The sequence below is a fragment of the Hyperolius riggenbachi genome, chromosome 7 (assembly GCF_040937935.1).
Source record: "Hyperolius riggenbachi isolate aHypRig1 chromosome 7, aHypRig1.pri, whole genome shotgun sequence".
NCBI lineage: Eukaryota > Metazoa > Chordata > Amphibia > Anura > Hyperoliidae > Hyperolius > Hyperolius riggenbachi.
The window spans coordinates 235,032,315-235,049,756 of NC_090652.1; the positions used below are offsets into that span (position 1 = coordinate 235,032,315).

Here is a 17,442-nt window from a genome sequence, read left to right on the forward strand (position 1 = left end):
GGCAGACAGCGTGGAAATATGCATGGACGCCATGCCGGCGTCCATAAATGCTGACTGCGGCCGCGCGGCCCGCCCCCCGGCCCACCCCCAGTCACAGACATCATCCCGACACGCCCACCGGAATTGTGGGCATGTGTGTGGCCAGCAAATGGAGCGCAGGTGCGCTCCAACCAATGCGCATCACACAACGACGCATAATGTATATAAATAAACCAAAGTGCATGCATATATACACCTAAAGAAATGAAAAACAAAACATACAACCAGTAATACTGCAACATAATCTCTAAACATAAAAATTAGCGTCATGGGCATGGAAACACTAAACTCAAGTGTGCCATGCTCCACAGCATATACACATCTATGTATAGTAGGAGAGAGATGAAGAGAGACCCGCCCCTGCAAAAATGGTATATTGATACCTAAGGCCACTGAACCTAAGGGTTTAAATGACAGTATCAATTATTGGTTTATTTATATACATTATGCGCTGCGTGTGGCCGCGCTGTCCGCCCTGGCTCATCGCCCTGTTCCTCCGTCCTCCCTATTGGGTGGCCACCTTTGGCGCTAGTCACCCGGCGCCATCCTGCGCCGTTGTGTGATGCGCATTGGTTGGAGCGCACCTGCGCTCCATTTGCTGGCCACACACATGCCCACAATTCCGGTGGGCGTGTCGGGATGATGTCTGGGGGTGGGCCGGGGGGCGGGCCGCGCGGCCGCAGTCAGCATTTATGGACGCCGGCATGGCGTCCATGCATATTTCCACGCTGTCTGCCTTTGAAAAGGCCGCTAGGTGCGGCGAAACATGTCAGGCTCCTCCTGACAGCGTCCACTCCTCCACATCTCCTCTAATCTACCCCTCCTTGGTCCCACGGACATTGAGCGTACAGGCCATTTGGGTCAGCCTCTTGCCAGCACAAGGGAAGCCTAGCATGCATCCGCACAGCCTTATGGACCTTGCCATTGCTATTTGGTAACTATGAGAGGCCATCATTCTTAACACACACCTGCTTGTTTGGCTGCACATGCCCTGCGAATGAGGGACTGTTAACTACATTTGGCATATGTGCTTATACCTGTGAAGATCTTCAGCTCTGCCTCACCTATGCATACTTTGCGTTTGGGGGACTGTTTGTTCACACTTGCCATTGCCTGTCATCAGGGGACACTATTGGCCATCAACACTGCATGCCTTTAGCTTGCCTAGACGCTATCTACCTGCTTCAAGCTTCAGTGTGTTGCTGTGTGTCTTTCTGGATGCTGCCACTCCATCTGCTCCTTTGTGCTAACATCATTTATGAGCTTTGCCTGCATCCGCTGGCTTCCAACTGTCCATTATATGGCGGGCTTGACCCTTTGTGCTTTTTCATCTCACCTACATTAGTGGTACCACTTCAAGTTCTCTTGGTGCAGGTTACTAATTGTTTATAGGGGACTGCAGCCCCTGGGTTGTTGGAGGTCATGTGAGGAGTAATTTTATGGGGTTATTTTATATTTATGGGATATTTGTATTTTTCATGTTGTTTGATATTTGTGATATATGAATAAAATTTCGGTCCTTTTCATGCACCCAAGAGCCAATTCTCATTTTCTATTTTGCTATTATATACATTATGTTGGCATGTGCATGATGAGGATATATATTGTATGTTTCATGTTTATGGTATCACCATTTGATTTCTAAATCTATTATATCCCTATTTGACGCTGCCCTACAATATTGAGGCGTTTGTTATACAATAGCATAAGAGGCAAGTGTCACAAGTGATGAGATCTCAGCAACCAAAAATCAATAACTTTGTTTTCCTCAATATCAATATATCAAAAAGGGTATCAGCCAGATATAGTCTAGAACAGCTTCCTAAAACTTATGTCTCGTGGTTCTGGTTACACCAATTTCCATAAACCTCCAGATTCCAGCAATTAAGATCCATCTCCAGTTACAAGTGTAAAGTAGGCCCCACCCCCTCTAAAGGTAGCCATACATCTAGCAATTTGGCTGTACGGTCGACTATTCAATTCGATCATTTTCTAGAATGGAGAGAGAATAGAGTGTTCCAGAATTCCCAATCAATGAAAAGTGGCTGATTTCATGTCGATTGAGCATGAAACAAGATATAGGTCAATTGTACAGGAATCGGCTACCGTTTATGTATCATTCAATCGGCTCTGAATCGATTTTTGCATTCAGAGCATGGAGACACAACATCAGTCAAATCGAATGTGAAGGTGATTTGCACAGGATATCGTTTGTGTTATTTCGGTTACAAGTCGATCGAACTTTCAATCAACCATACTGAAGTCAATTCCTTAATAAAGTCGATTGCTTTGTCGATTGAATCATAATCGCTAGATGTATGGCTACCTTAACACTGTGCTTAAGGGTAAAAGATAGACATCCTCAGCCAAGTTGATCCGTCTGGCGGACTTTTTGGTAGGTGGGGGCTGCTGTACACAAGCCAGATTATCGAATGAGATGATCGTTATTGGCTACCTCAGCAAACTTTAATCTAGCGTGTGTACAGGGCATAATCTTCTCCATAAGCAAACCTGATCCAAATTCAGATTCAACTGCATTAGTTTGCAAGTCTGACAAACCCTTAATTTACTTTTAAGCAATACCAGTTGCCTGTCTACCCTGCTCATCTCTTTGGCTGCAATAGTGTCTGAAACACACCTGAAATAAGTATTTAGCTAACCCAGCTAGACTTCAGTCAGAGCCTGATCTGCATGCTTGTTCAGGGTCTATGGCTAAAACTATTAAAGGCAGAGGATCAGCAGGACAGCCAGGCAATATGCTTTGTTTAAAAGGAAATAAATATGGCAGCCTCTATATCCTTCTCGCTTTATGTTCCCTTTAACCACATGGGCGTAATGCCGCGGTGGATTGCTCAGGCCCTGGTGGGCCGATTTGCATAATTTTTTTGTAAAACGCAGCTAGCACTTTGCTAGCTGCGTGTTTTCCCGATCGCCGCTGATCCGCCCCCCCACAGACCCCTTGCGCAGCCTGGCCAATCACCGCCAGGCTGCGCTATGGGGTGGATCGGGACTCCCCCTGACGTACGTCGATGTCGTCAGTCCGATCGTCGCCATGGCGACCGGGGAAGCCCTACAGGAAATCCCGTTCAGAACAGGATTTCCTGATGGGTATTAACGCTGGCGGCGATCGGAAAGGGTAGGAGGGAGAGAGCAGGGAGGGGGGAATCATGTAGCTTGCGCTAGGCTAGCTACATGAAAAAAAATTAGGTAAAAAAAAACCTCCAGCGGCCGTGCGCCGCGCGTAATCAAAACGCCAGGGAGGTTAATGCTTAGGCCTGATGCACACCATGCAATTTTTACGTCAGCTCTTATTCAAGCGAGTAGTCAGATTGATATTCAGATCTGATATTAATTTGGGATCGGTCACTGGCAATCATTAGGCTATTTAATTTTTCCCCAGATCCGATCATTTTCCGAACCAGAAATGGGATCTGAAGTGAAATTTTCATGCTGTGTACCAGGCCAAAAAGCATAATCCACATTCAGAAAAAGATTGGTAAAGGTGAACTCTTGGGTACCTAGTAAATCCCACATAGACCTTCCTGATTATAAAAAAAAAAAAAAAGTGGGGGGTTTTTATACTTTAAAATGTTAATGTCCTGTTGAGTATGATGAGTATCCTAGCCCCATTGTTTATACCTGCAGCAATGCTGTTGGGAAGAGGGTAAAGGGACCCTGACCTGTGAATAAAAATTAAATTTTGACTTGCCTGAGGCTTCCTCCAGCCCCCGTAGCCGTGAGGTTCTCCGGTGTCATCCTGGTCTCCTCCGTGGTCCTGGTCCCGGCTCCGGTAATCCGGCAACTTCGCCTGTGCGCGTCATCACACCGGCCAAAATATCTCATGGCGTATACCCAACATTACGCCTGGTAGACACCATGCAATTTCCCATCAGATAGATGGGTCGATAGATCATTTCCAACAGAGCCGATTGGTTTTTTTTTGTTTTTTTTTCTGATCGATTTTCTGATCACTTCTATGCAAATCGATCAGAAAAACGATCAGAAATCAGATCAGGCCTGTTGGAAATTATCAATTCGACCCCTCTATCTGACTGGAAATTGCATGGAGCACCAATTTCCTGTTTGACATTACTTTATATGATTTCTAGCAGTGATGGTGATGGTCTCTACAGCATTCGAGAGGTCTGAGACCCTCCATGAAAAGCAGCCTTGCTGAACTGGTTCCCAAATGATTGGATTGAACATTTTTTTTTTTTTTATTTTTTTTTTGAAATATATTTAATTTACTTTATTCAGGTGGTAAAATGCCCATGTAGTTTTATTACAATTATTGAGATAATGTGGACACTTTGAGCGTGGGTCACGTATCCTAGATTGTTACAACACTTTTTGTCTCTTCAGGTATGTGAAATTGTAATGAAATCTGGAGAGAACATGGCCGCTCAGAAACGTATCCAGAATCAGAGCCCACTGATGTATGAATGGTATGGAGAGCACTATGTGGGACCAGCCCACGGTCTGGCAGGAATTTACTACTACCTAATGCAGGTGGGTTTGTTGAGAGTTGGTGAATTTTCTGAATGTGCCACAATATCAAGTCTGCATGGATTTCCTCTGGGCATTCCAGTTTCCTCCCACATCCCAAAAATATACAGATAAGTAAATTGTCTTCCCCCTAAATTGGCCCTAGACTGTGATAGGCATATGACTGTGGTAGGGATTAAGAAAGTTCCTCTGAGAGAAACTTAAGTGACACGACTATATACTCTGTACAGCACTGCAGAAGATGTCTGCACTATATGTATCTGTAAACAGAAACACTGAAGAATAGTCGGTGATATGCAAATAGTTCAGGATTTTGTAAATTGTGTATGCAAATTTATGGAGCTTGAAAATGGACTAATCAAATTCTACCTTGGCAGAATTCGATAAAGGTGACCATACAGCTACATCCGATTTTATTACTTTATCGAATCAAATGAAAATCGGTGCCGCAACATGTCCGCCCAATTGATGTTTTATTCGAGCGCAGGTTGAAATCTGTTGAAAGCATCGATCGGACATGCTGAAAAAAAACCTCAGCCGCACGTGCTCACTTGCGTCCGCGACTGTAACGGCATGCGGTATTGCAACGACTAACATACGTGACCAGCCCCCGTCCGCTGTCCGCCCAAGTGTTAGAGAGTGCGCTGGTACAGAAGGCTGGGTGACATCAGAGGAAGCACTAAACATTACAGAGAGGGTGTGGTTACAAACCAATATATCAGTATATAGATATGGGAGGTATTTCTGATGCGAAAACTAGGAAAATTACTGTCAAATGTGAGTATCCTGAATTATGGATTACATTCTACCATATGTCATTGTGGTTCCTCTTTAAAAGGGAAACTTAAGCCTGGCGAAAAAAAAACTGTTTTACTTACCTGGGGCTTCTACCATCCCCCTGCAGTCCAGCTATGCCTGTGCTGGAACTAAACAAGACTCCGGTCCCCCAGCCATAGCTTAGTTTAGTTTTTTATGACTGGTTCTGTTGTTGGCCACGTGCGTTCTTTCCCCCCGCTCCTGTGGCTGGGCGCGTCCTGCGCAGGCGCAAAAGAGGTATTCTCGTACTGCGTCTTCGTGAACAAGGACAAGCTGTGGCCGGCGACAGAGCCAGTCGCCGAAAACAAAACTAAGCTGTGGCGGGGGACCGGAGGCTCATTTAGTACCACTCTGGGCACAAGTCCACTGCAGGGGTCGGTAAAAGCCCCAGGAAAGTAAAAAGAGCCCCAGAAAGCCCGAAACTAGCTGGCTGTGCGGGACCGGAGGATCCAGGAGTGACTGCGAGGGCACGGGATGGCTGCAGAGGGCTGGTAGAAGCTCCAGACTAGTAAAACTGATTTTTCTATTCCTGGCTTAAGTGTCTCTTTAAGCATTCCCTCTACGGTTCCTCTTCAAGTATGTGTTGAATCAAATGCAGTGCTGCACGCATATTTCTGCAGCATTTGCATTTAGTTAAATGAAAAGGACTTTGTGACCCTTTGAGAAGAAAATGCATTGTTCTGTGTGTATTCGATTTTTGTGCATTTTTGGGGTGTACAAGCCTTTACTTAATTTAGAAACATTGGAACAGTCCATTTCTACATTTGTGGCTTGATCTTATATTGGAGTTTGGATCGTAATTATGAACATTTGGTCTCCTTCCAGCCTTCCTGTCATGTGAGCGGTGAGACGTTAAGGGCCTTTGTCCTACCCAGTGTAAACTACGTTAACCAACTGAAATTTTCTTCTGGAAATTACCCTCCATGCATTGGAGATAAAAGGGACCTGCTAGTGCACTGGTGCCATGGGGCCCCTGGTGTGATTTATATGCTAATTCAAGCTTTTAAGGTATGTAATCAAGTTGTAGTATTTTATATTCAGATGTCGTCATCATTTTGAATTTTAAAAAAAATCAAAAACACTTCATTTACACTACGGGGCACTACAAAGAAAATCGAGTCAATTCTCTAATAAGAATTCCAATTTCGACCCAGAAATTTTTTTCTTTGACTTTGGTGGTAAGCTTATTCTGCATAAAGGAAGGTATAAAGGACAATAACCTTCGGGTGTGCCACAACACCCATGTAATCTTTATACCAGTACAAGGATATGTATGAGAAAATATTGAAGAAACTCAAAGTTTATATGCAAAAATACAAAAAGTCTTTACTGAAGACAAAAATCGTGCAAAAATATTCATAAAAGATGTCCTTCAATGAGCATATTCCATAGCCGAGAATGGTGAACATGCAGCAGTGAATAACATCAAGATTAGTGCAGTTGTAAATATTGAGGTGACAACGTTGACTTGTTTCGGGGTAGACCCTTCATCAGGCCTCCACATATAAAGACAAATCTGTATAGTTATTGCATGATCATAAGAAACATCTGGGCAGCATGAAACCAGGTAAGACCACTCATCCAATTTTCACACACAGAGACCGCACATGGCAGGGGTTAGCCATTGTTCGCCATTCTCTGCTATGGAATATGCTCCTTGAAGGATATATTTTTGCATGATTTTTGTCTTCAGTAAAGACTTTTTGTATTTTTGCATTACTTTTTGAGTTTCTTCAATATTTTCTCATACATATCCTTGTACTGATATAAAGTTTTGGTGGTAAGCTGGCCGGGCTCGGTGTGGAGAGCTGCAGACTAAATGAAGTAATACTGCAATTGTCCACTTGAGGGCCCTTCACACTAGTGCTTTTTTAAAAGAAATGCGGTTTCATTACTTTCAGTGTAGCGTACCCAGCAAGCTCATGGTGAACCAGAACTCCTAGGAGTGTGCAAGTGGCTACAAAGGACCAAAAAGCCCTCTTACTAAAATGTTATGCAAAACAAAAGTGGAAGAGTAGAGTAGGGAATAATTTGTGCACATATTTTTGCTGAAGTCAACACTCTCCTTTGCTGTACCGGTTTTGAATGCAAGTTGCGTAACCCCTTTTTTTAGCTCTGCACATCAATGCAGTTAGTTAATTTGGGTGCAGCCTCTGGAAGCGCTGCCAATGTCGCCTGCTGTACAAAACAAAAGTTTCTTTGCTGTTTAACCTCCTTGCCAATTATCCCGAGCTCAGCTCGGGGTAACCTGCGCAGGAGGATTTCTCAGGCCCCACTGGGCCGATTTTTTTACAATTTTTTTTTTTTATTGCACGCTAGCTGCATGCATATCTCGATCGCGGCTACCCGCTGCGCTGCCCCCCCCACCTCCAGACCCCTTGCGCAGCCTGGCCAATAAGTGCCAGGCAGCGCTGAGGGGTGGATTAGGATTCCCTCTGACGTCCATGATGTCATCCCGCCCCGTCGCCATGGCTTTCCTGCTTGCAAAGATCGAAGTAGGTGGGGGGATGCCGCTTGTCAGCGGCTATCATTTAGCTAGCGCTAGGCTAGCTACATGAATTAAAAAAAAAATTAAAAGTGCTGTGCCTCTTCCTTGCCGACATAATTGGAACGGCAAGGGGGTTAAAGGACTTATCAGGCCTAAAATAGGAAAATAAGCGCTACTTACCAAGGGCTTCCTCCAGCCCTAAGCTCCCAGCATGTCCCTCGCCGCATCCCGGTCCCCAGCGATGGCGTCAGGCCGACCTCCAGGTCGGCCTGTACTGCGTCTGTGCGAGTGGCGCTGTCAATCACCGCCACGTGGAGCAGACTGCGCAGGCGCAGAACTACTGCGTCTGCGAAGTCCGCTCTGGTCCACGTGGCGGTGATTGACATCGCCGCTCGCGCAGGCGCAGTACAGGCCGACCTGGAGGTCCGAGACGGAGCTTCGGCGACCGGCTGTGTGCAGAGCTGCGGCGAGGGAGCTTGGGGCTGGAGGAAGTCCCAGGTAAGTAGCGCTTATTTTCTTATTTTAGGCCTGATAACTCCTTCCCCCCCCCCCCCCCCCCCTTACAGTATTCCTTTAAAGTGAACCTCCGGACTAAAAATCTACTCCGCAGAATTGAAAAGGATTGGTGTTTCTTTAACAGTTTCACAGCATCAGAACTTTTTTTTTCTTACCAAAGCATCATTTTTAGCTGCCTTTTTAGCTAAGCTCCACCCATCAGAGACCTGCCCGGGCGGTTTTTCCCTGATGCTGTGCAAAGCATGATGGGATTTCCTATGTTGTTCACGTTGCCTAGCAACTGGGAGGGGTGATCAGTACACAGGACAGTTGGAACTGTGTCTCATGCTCCCTGTCACCTCCTTTCAACCAAAAAGATGGCTGCCCTTATGAAATCAAACATTTGCCTGTTCTTCTAAAACAGGGTGGGTAAGAGATTATATTACCTATCTATTTTAATTAACATAACTAATGTAACTTAATAACAGTATGTTTGTTTAGGCTGGAGTTCCTCTTTAAGGTTCCATACTAGAAACAAATTAGTGAATTAGGATTTTTAGCTACTTCTGTTTTCCATTACCTCTCCCCAGACTTTGGTTTTGTGTTTGTGCTTTAGATCTTCCAGGATGAGCAATACCTGTGGGCCGCAGCGCAGTGCACTGACGTCTCCTGGCATCGAGGGTTACTGAAGAAGGGCTATGGCATATGCCATGGAGCAGCTGGGAATGCCTATTGTTTTCTCGCAATGTACAACCTGACACATGATCTGAAGTACTTGTACAGAGCTTGTAAGGTAAGCGTTTCATCTCCATTAAAATGACGGTATAATGGGCTAGGGGTATAGCCAAGAAATATGACATTTAATCAAAATTCTGCTACTTTGTAAATCTTGCAATGGTGAACCAAGTGGAAGGAATTCACCGGATTAAAGAAAAGCCTGTGCTAGGAACCTGAGGTGTGAGACCTATGGAAACTGCCATATGTATTTCCTTATAAACAATACCAGTTGCCTGGCAGTTCTGCTGATCTTTCTGGTTAGTAGGGTCTAAATCGCACACCTGAAACAAGCATGCAGCTAATCTTGTTAGATTTGTCATAGATATCTGATCTGCATGCTTGTTCATAGTCTATGGCTTAAAATATTAGGGGCAGAGGATCAGCAGGACAGCCAGGCAATGTGCATTATTAAAAGGCAATAAACATGTCATCCTCCATATCCCTCTCACTTCGAGTTCCTACTTATTTTTTATCTGAACATGACCTTGTAATGTAGTGCAGTAAATTCCTGGCAGGAATCCATGAGTGAAAGTTTCTAGAAAGGGTGTTGGCAGTGTGCCACTGATCTCCAGTGTTGAAATATGCTGACCTACTACTCAGTTGTAAAGCCCCTTGCACTCTGGGGGATTTCTGTCGCCCAGCAGGGATCAGTTCATTATCAGTGCAGTGTCAACGCTATACAGATCCATCACCAGCCTCCAGGCTTGCAACACGTCTGTTACTATGGAGGGGGGTGGAGGGAGAATGATTGGCATGCGACAGAGCAGATTCAGGGGAGTGGGAAGAACAAAGCGATCGTTGCTCATTCGGTATCTGGGATCGCTAATGATGCAGCATCCCAGATCTTAGCAGAAGTCGGCACCCAATGTACAAACCCTGGATTGACTGAGTTCTCTTCCAAGGCTGTCTTTATTGTTCACCACGGCAGAGTTCAATCCAGTGTGTGTACGTTACTTTATACAGGTAATTGTTTAAGTATATATTATGTTAGATAATGCATGTCTTCAGTGATCTGTTCTTCTGCTAGTTTGCAGAATGGTGCTTGGATTATGGAGAACATGGCTGCAGGACGCCGGACACACCTTTTTCCCTGTTTGAAGGTAAAGCAAAGTGTTTCATGCGTTCATACAAGCCCCTAGATTTCTACTTAAAATAAACATTCAACTTGATAATGGTGAATTCAGAGGTAAATGAAAGAGTACCTTTCTCATACTGACCCATCACATGATAGCATCTTTGTGATCAGCCTTATCATCATCATTATTATTATTAGTATTTATATAGTGCTAACCTCTTCTGGAGCGCTGTACAGCATATATATCGTCTTGTCACTAACTGTCCCTCAGAGAAGCTCACAGTCTAATCCCTATCATAATCCTATATCCATTGCAGACTAGGGACAATTTAAGGGCAGGCCAGTTAACCTATCTGTATGTTTTTAGGATGTGTGAGAAAACCAGAATGTCTGGAGGAAACCCACACAGACACTGGGGGAAATAGAAACTCTGTACAGATAGTGCCCTGGCTGGGATTCGAAGCCGGACCTAGCGCTGCAAGGCGAGACTTAGTGCTAAAGCTTTATTCTAAATCTCTGGGTTATATAGGTTCACCCTTAAAGGGAACCAGGGATGAAGCGCCCTCATGTATTTTACGATGGATATAGAAGAGCTGGCAGGCACTCGGGTAAACGCTGTAGATATCGGGCAACAGCTGCAACACCCAATAAACTATGTGCTCATGACATATAGTAGAACTGTAGCAATGATCAAAGGAGCAGAAAAGTCAGGCACTATGGTTTAATGGTAAGCAAGTGGCACAAATATGAATCTTGACAGTGCATGAAAAATTGTTGCAAAATCACAATAAAGTCCAAGGCTGTACCTGGGTGTTGGTGGGAGGCAGCGGTGGTGGGCGCCCACCACCGCTGCCTCCCACCAACACCCAGGTACAGCCTTGGACTTTATTGTGATTTTGCAACAATTTTTCATGCACTGTCAAGATTCATATTTGTGCCACTTGCTTACCATTAAACCATAGTGCCTGACTTTTCTGCTCCTTTGATCATTGCTCATGTATTTTACCATATATAACAGTGGGAACATTCGAGAAAACACCTACCTTGCTTTCTGTTTCATTCTGCACTGCACAGCTTGCTTCTAATCAGTCCTGATAAAATCCCAGACTGAGCATTCAGTCTGGCTTTGCTCAGGAATATTCATAGCTCAGTCTGTGTTCTCTCATGTCTTTTCAAGTTCAAGCCTGCCCCCTGCTGGCTCTGCTGAGGAATCATAGCGGAGTCATTATAGCAAAGCCAGACTGAATGCTCAGTCGGGGATTTTTTCAGGTCTGATAAGAAACAAGCTGTGCAGTGCAGAATGTAACAGAAAGCATGGTAGGTGTTTTCTCTAATGTTCCCACTGATCTATATGGTAAAATACATGAGGGTGCTTCGTCACTGGTTCACTTTAAAGTGAGGATAAACTATGCAATGTGTTTAATGGCCCAGATCTGTTGATTAAAAACAAATAGAATGAAAATCCACTAATAATTATGGAGATAAAAAGAGACAATCGAGAGCCCCCTATGGTGTAGTAGTTAAATGTAGTATAGAACAAAGTGTATGAAAATGTACTCACAACTCTGGGTCACCAGTAGGCAACCACTTCTCAGGCAGGTGGGGAGATTAGACCCCTCCCGGGATTAAGATGTAGCTCTCTGTAGAAGTTAAAACGATGGGTATAAACCCCTCCACCAAAGGTGGACCTAATGTGGGATAACTGGGCAAAAACAGAGGTGGCAATCAGGATACACTAAAAATAGTTTAAAAAGGGAGCTAATAATAGACTTACCTCCCCATAGAAGAGTCAATGAAATTCTGTCAACAAAAGACTTCAATTATGTACTCCAAAAATTGCAAGGCGAACCATGAAATGCATCACAATCTTTTAGTGCCTAAACGGTTATATTTTTTTAAAATATACTTTACTAGTCAGATAAGATCTTATACCTTCAGAAATCTGTGCAGCTGACATTTACAGTAAGGAAGTTAGAGAAAAAGTTTGCCTAAAAGTTGCTCGGCGATGTGTGTGTGTGTGACCTTCAGAGCAGAAAACACTAAGGGCCAGTTCACACTTAAGCGCATGTAAAACAGGCACTATAAGGGCTCTTTCCATTTTGCATCTGCTTGCAAAAATCTGCTCCATGTCCGCCGTTCCCCTTTGATCGCCACTTGTCCCGCCACCGCTTGGTCCCTTGGTACACAGCTCGGAGGCCAATAGGGGCATGGGGTTCTCTCTAGGAGACAATAGACCAAATCTCTCTAGAAATGGAGACATTTCATTAGTCCATCATGAAGCAATGCAAATCCTCCTGTTGCTAAGGATTCCCATTGGTCTTCTGCAACCCTATTGGGACCCCCATGCTTCTGTCTGGCAATGATCTACGTCCCAAGACCAAGTGGAGAAGTCGTCAGCAAAGGAACTGGAGTCACTTGAGTATCTAAATCACATTGGCGATCAAAGCTGGCCAGTCCAGAAAATGCTTCAAGTTTGGGCTCTACATTCCTTTTACTGTAACGCAGATGTTGTCGGTTTTTCAGGTGGAAGCAGATCTCAGTTTTAACATTTGGATGTGCTTCCTGTGCTGAGCAGAGCTTAAAGAGACTCCGTAACAAAAATTGCATCCTGTTTTTTATCATTCTACAAGTTCCAAAAGCTATTCTAATGTGTTCTGGCTTACTGCAACACTTTCAGCTATCACAGTCTCTGTAATAAATCAATGTTTCCCGGATCGTCACTCGGACAGCACCCCTGGATGAGACTTGTCTCCCTCCCCACCGTGGACAGGAACTGCAAAAGAACAAATTTGCATAAGCAACAGGCAGCCTGCTATATAAGCCACTTACTTTGCTGCTATACCTCAGTATAGTTTCCTGTCCCGGACGGAACGGAGGGAGAGGTCTCCAGGGTGCCATCCATGTCAGTCGGCAGGGGCAGCGTGTAGCAGGACTCCCATTAGAGCTGAGCAGTGATCAGTGGGGAGTCCTGCAGCGAATGGGAGGCTTCTCCAAGGAAGGCAGCGGTGTTATGCACGCAGGCGCGCGCATGAAGAGGTCACTTCCGCTTTACCCGGAAGTAGTCACGCGCTGGCGTCCCGCGTGATCTGAGGTCTGCAGAGCGGCAGGGGCCGCGGCGGAGAAGGGTGAATCAGCGGAACAGCTGATTGTAATTACATCAAGACGCCGGGCCAATCAGGCGGCAGGGCCGCGGCGGTGAGAGGGAATCAGCCTAGGCTGATTATTTAAGGTATGTGAGCTGATTTGCATAATTTATGCGGCAGGGGCGGCATTAAGTGTTATCAGCTGGGTCTGTTAGAGGTATTTATTTGGAGGTGAGTCCATGACTCAGATGTTACTGGAAGTCATGGAGGACGCTTCAGGTTCAGCTCCTTTGCAGTCTGCTAAGTCTGGACAAGACCCCTCTCTGGCAAGTAGATGTGGTATCTGAAATACTCCTGCTTGTTATTATTATTTACTATGGAACCTCTAGTAATATTTGTTCCTTGTTTGTGTTTTTTTGTAGCCTAAAAAACATGACAAGTCGGACAAATCTGATAAAAGTGATAAAACTGACAAATCTGCTGCTCAATCCGGTCAGCATGGGTCAAGCAGGTCTGAGAAGTGTGCAATTTGTAACAATCGTTTTTCTTCATCATCCTCTAAGAAGTTATGTCAGAATTGTACAGAGAAGGTTGTTAAGGATGAATCACCTGTCATATTTAAAGATTTAATGGGCTGGATGAGATCTGAGATGTCTTCAGCAATTAAAGAGATTAAAGACTCTGCCATTGCTTCACAGTCTATAGTTCCTTCTGATGTTCCAGGAACTAGTGGAAATATGGATTCAGTGCCTACAGTTGTTGTTCCGGCATCCCCTGTTCTGAATTTGCCTCAGCCGGGTCCCTCCGGATCTAAGCGTAGAAGAGAGAGTGAAATAGAAGGTTCTGAATTATCTGAGGGAGAGATTTCTGAGTTAGATCAGCCATCAGATATGGAAGAGGAGGTCTCTAATGTTGACAAATCAAAATTTGCTTTCTCAACTGATTTAATGAAAGATTTATTGGGGGCTATGTATGATACAATGGGTATCAAGACAGAGAAAAAAGTCTTTGACACCTTTGGATGAGATGTACAAAACTTTGGCGGATCCCCAGCCTCAGTTTATCCCAGTTCATTCCACCCTAAAGGGTATGATTAAGAAGGAATGGGATAACCCTGAGAAGCGAGCCTTTTGGCCTAGATCCTTATCCAATCGTTATCCTTTCTCTCCGGAGGACCAGGGATTTTGGGGCCCTCCGCCTAGGTTGGACCCATCTTTTTCAAGGGTGTCAAAGAAAACGGATTTATTATTTGAAGACTTTGGTAGTCTGAAAGACCCAATTGACAAAAAGATGGACAACCTTCTGCGTAGAGCATGGGAATCCTCTTCCTTGACTTTTAAACCCGCAGTAGCCTCCACTGCAGTGAGCAGATCATTAAGATCATGGCTAATAGAAATGCAAGATAAAATTGCTTCTGGGGTTCCTCGAGACGAAATTCTTAATGACTTTCCTAAGGTTCTAAATGCCTCCAATTATATGGTGGATGCATCGGATGACACTGTTAAGCTTACGGCTAGAACAACTGCCTTGGTTAACTCAGCTAGAAGAGGCATATGGGTTAAAACTTGGAGTGGTGATAATGCCTCAAAATCGAAATTGTGCGGAATACCATGTGAAGGTGGGCTTCTGTTTGGATCCAAGTTGGATGATACACTAGATAGAACTTCAGATAGAAAGAAAAAATTTCCAGAGAAGAAAAGACCATTCCAGTATAAGCGGCCATTTCGTCCCCCTAACAGGTCAGAGCAGGACTCCAAGTCCTCCAAGGGTAAGCGTTGGGCTCCATACAGACCACAGAAATCAAAACCCAACTTTAATCCGGCCAAAAGGCAGGATAAGCAATGACGCCAGAATCCCAGTGGGGGGGAGGGTTGCAAATTTTTTAGAGGAATGGCAGCCTCGATTTACAAGTCAGTGGCTGCTAAAGATTGTATCAGAGGGATACCGGATCGAATTCAATCAGTATCCCCCTCTGAGGTTTTGCATTACTCCCCAACCACAAGACCAAACAAGGTGTCAGGCATTACAGAACGAGGTCCTATCCCTACTAGACAAGGGGGTAATAAGATATGTCCCAAGTTGTCAGAGAGAAAAAGGGCTCTATTCTACAGTGTTTCTGGTGAAAAAGCCGCAGGGATCTTACCGGTTCATTCTGAACCTGAAGAGCTTAAATCTAAATGTAAAATACAGAAAGTTCAGGATGGACAATATAAAATCTGTGGTTCATCTCTTGCAGAAAAACGATTTTTTCCATTAACCCTCCAGGACAGGTATACATCGAGATTTGGCCCCTCCCAGGAAACAGGAAACATCCACAAGCCTCTCTATAAATAAAAAACTTTGTCAGGTATCCGGCAGTATGGATGTTTCCTGTTCCAGGGACAGGTCTCTCTATACCTGCGCTGCATGTCCTGGAGAGCCTGGGGGGCTAGGGACTGTTGGTGCTGCGGGGACAGGTGAGGATCATGAGGCAATGTTATCTGCTGTCAGCCGCTTACCTCTCTCTATAGCCGCTGTGGAGGGTCTGGGGAGAGAGATGGCTGTGGTAGCTTCTTGCTTGGCAGGCGCCGCCGGCTGGAAGGACGAGGGCACGCTGCAGGGAAGGCGGAGGCCGAGCGGGCGCAGCGTGCCAGTATCCATGATGGCGGACGGGACACTTCCGTTTCCGCTTATGTCGTCACTTCCGCCCGCCGGATTGAAGAATGCGCAGCATTCCCCGCGTCTGGGCACTCGTGCAGGACGCAAGATGGAGCACAACCAGCGCCTGGGACGAGCGGAAGCCTGTAGGCTGCTCAGGAGGTCCCAGGGCACATGAGCCTAAGCCGGATACTAAGGTATCGCGTTTTTCACATGTAAAACAGTTGTTTGTGTGAAGGCTGTTCTAAGGTGGCTCACTGGACTGGCTGTGTTATGGGGAATTTTTTGGTTGGTGAATAGCTTCTTGTGGGAAGTTGCCTCACACTGTGGCGGATTGTGGTTACTCTGGCTGCATGGCAGTTAAACAATATCTGTATTATGTTTATTTTATTACAGAGTACAGCAGCTTCATCCTCTGCTCCATCTGCTACTGCTATTGAAGCATCGGATACTGCTAGGCCTAAAGAACGCTGTCCCTCTTGTAAGGGAAGCTACCGGTGCCTTGGAATAAGTTATTATGTCAGCAGTGTGCAACTTGTGTTTTGAATGAAGAGTCTGTTGTGGCTTATAAAGATTTCCTTAAAATGGTTCGCAAGGAAATGACAGTCAATGAAAGTGTTTAGAGAATCCATGTCGGCTCAATCTGGTGTTAATCCTCCACCTATTATTATTGCACAAGTGCCGTCTAGGTCTGTTTCTTCAGCTGCTACGGTGCCACAGCCAATTGTACAACAACCAGTTGTCATTGCTCAATCACCTACTGTTATGCCTAACTATCCTATAGATCAAACAGCAGTACCTGCTGACAGGAGCTGCTGGTGGACCTATGGAAGAATCCTCACCATCGGCAACAGGGCATAAGAAAGCATCTGCTAGAACAAATCATCCTGTCTTGTCAGATTCTGAACCAGAGGAATACTCTGATGATATCTCTGAGTGTGACTCTGATGAGGACTTGTCTGAAAAAGATCAGAATAAAATGTTTAAATTTAGATTTTCTGCTAACGAGACAGAGGAATTGTTAAAGGCAATTTATGATTCTTTAGGTTTGAAGGATGACGCTCTTTCTTCAGTGTCTACGCATGATGCATTATATGCGGGCATGGAAGGAGAGAAACCAATGGTTTTTCCAGTACATTCATCTACTAAACAATTGATTAATAGTCAGTGGAAGAACCCTGATAGGAAGGTCTTTTTATCTAGAGGCTTTTAAAGAAGATTTCCTTTTGCAGAAGAGGACTGTAAACAGTGGGATAAATGCCCTAAGTTGGATGCAGTCTTTTCGCAGGTCCACTAGGAAAATGAATTATCCTTTGAAGATCTAGGTTTTCTAAAAGAACAATCAAAAAAAAAAAAAAAAAAAGCTGAATTTGCCTTAAAGAAAACTTGGTCAGCTACCTGCGCAAACTTCCGTCCTGCTGCGGCTACTACATGTGTAGGCCGTACCCTAGATTTATGGATGCATCAAGTAATGCGTCGCATTAAGATGGGGTCAAGTTAAGAAATTATTTTAAATTCATTTACCG

General features: G+C 44.8%; 1 protein-coding gene across 3 annotated transcripts in view; it reads left to right on the forward strand.

Moving 5' to 3' along the window:
* LANCL1 (LanC like glutathione S-transferase 1) overlaps nucleotides 1–17,442 on the forward strand; it is a 60,369-nt gene that overhangs the window by 29,044 nt on the left and 13,883 nt on the right. For all 3 annotated transcript variants that reach the window (XM_068245401.1, XM_068245403.1, XM_068245402.1), the window contains exons 6-9: nucleotides 4,402–4,548; nucleotides 6,187–6,369; nucleotides 8,961–9,137; nucleotides 10,149–10,221. In XM_068245401.1, coding sequence (XP_068101502.1) covers nucleotides 4,402–4,548; nucleotides 6,187–6,369; nucleotides 8,961–9,137; nucleotides 10,149–10,221 — 580 coding nt within the window. The remainder of the gene's footprint in view (nucleotides 1–4,401; nucleotides 4,549–6,186; nucleotides 6,370–8,960; nucleotides 9,138–10,148; nucleotides 10,222–17,442) is intronic.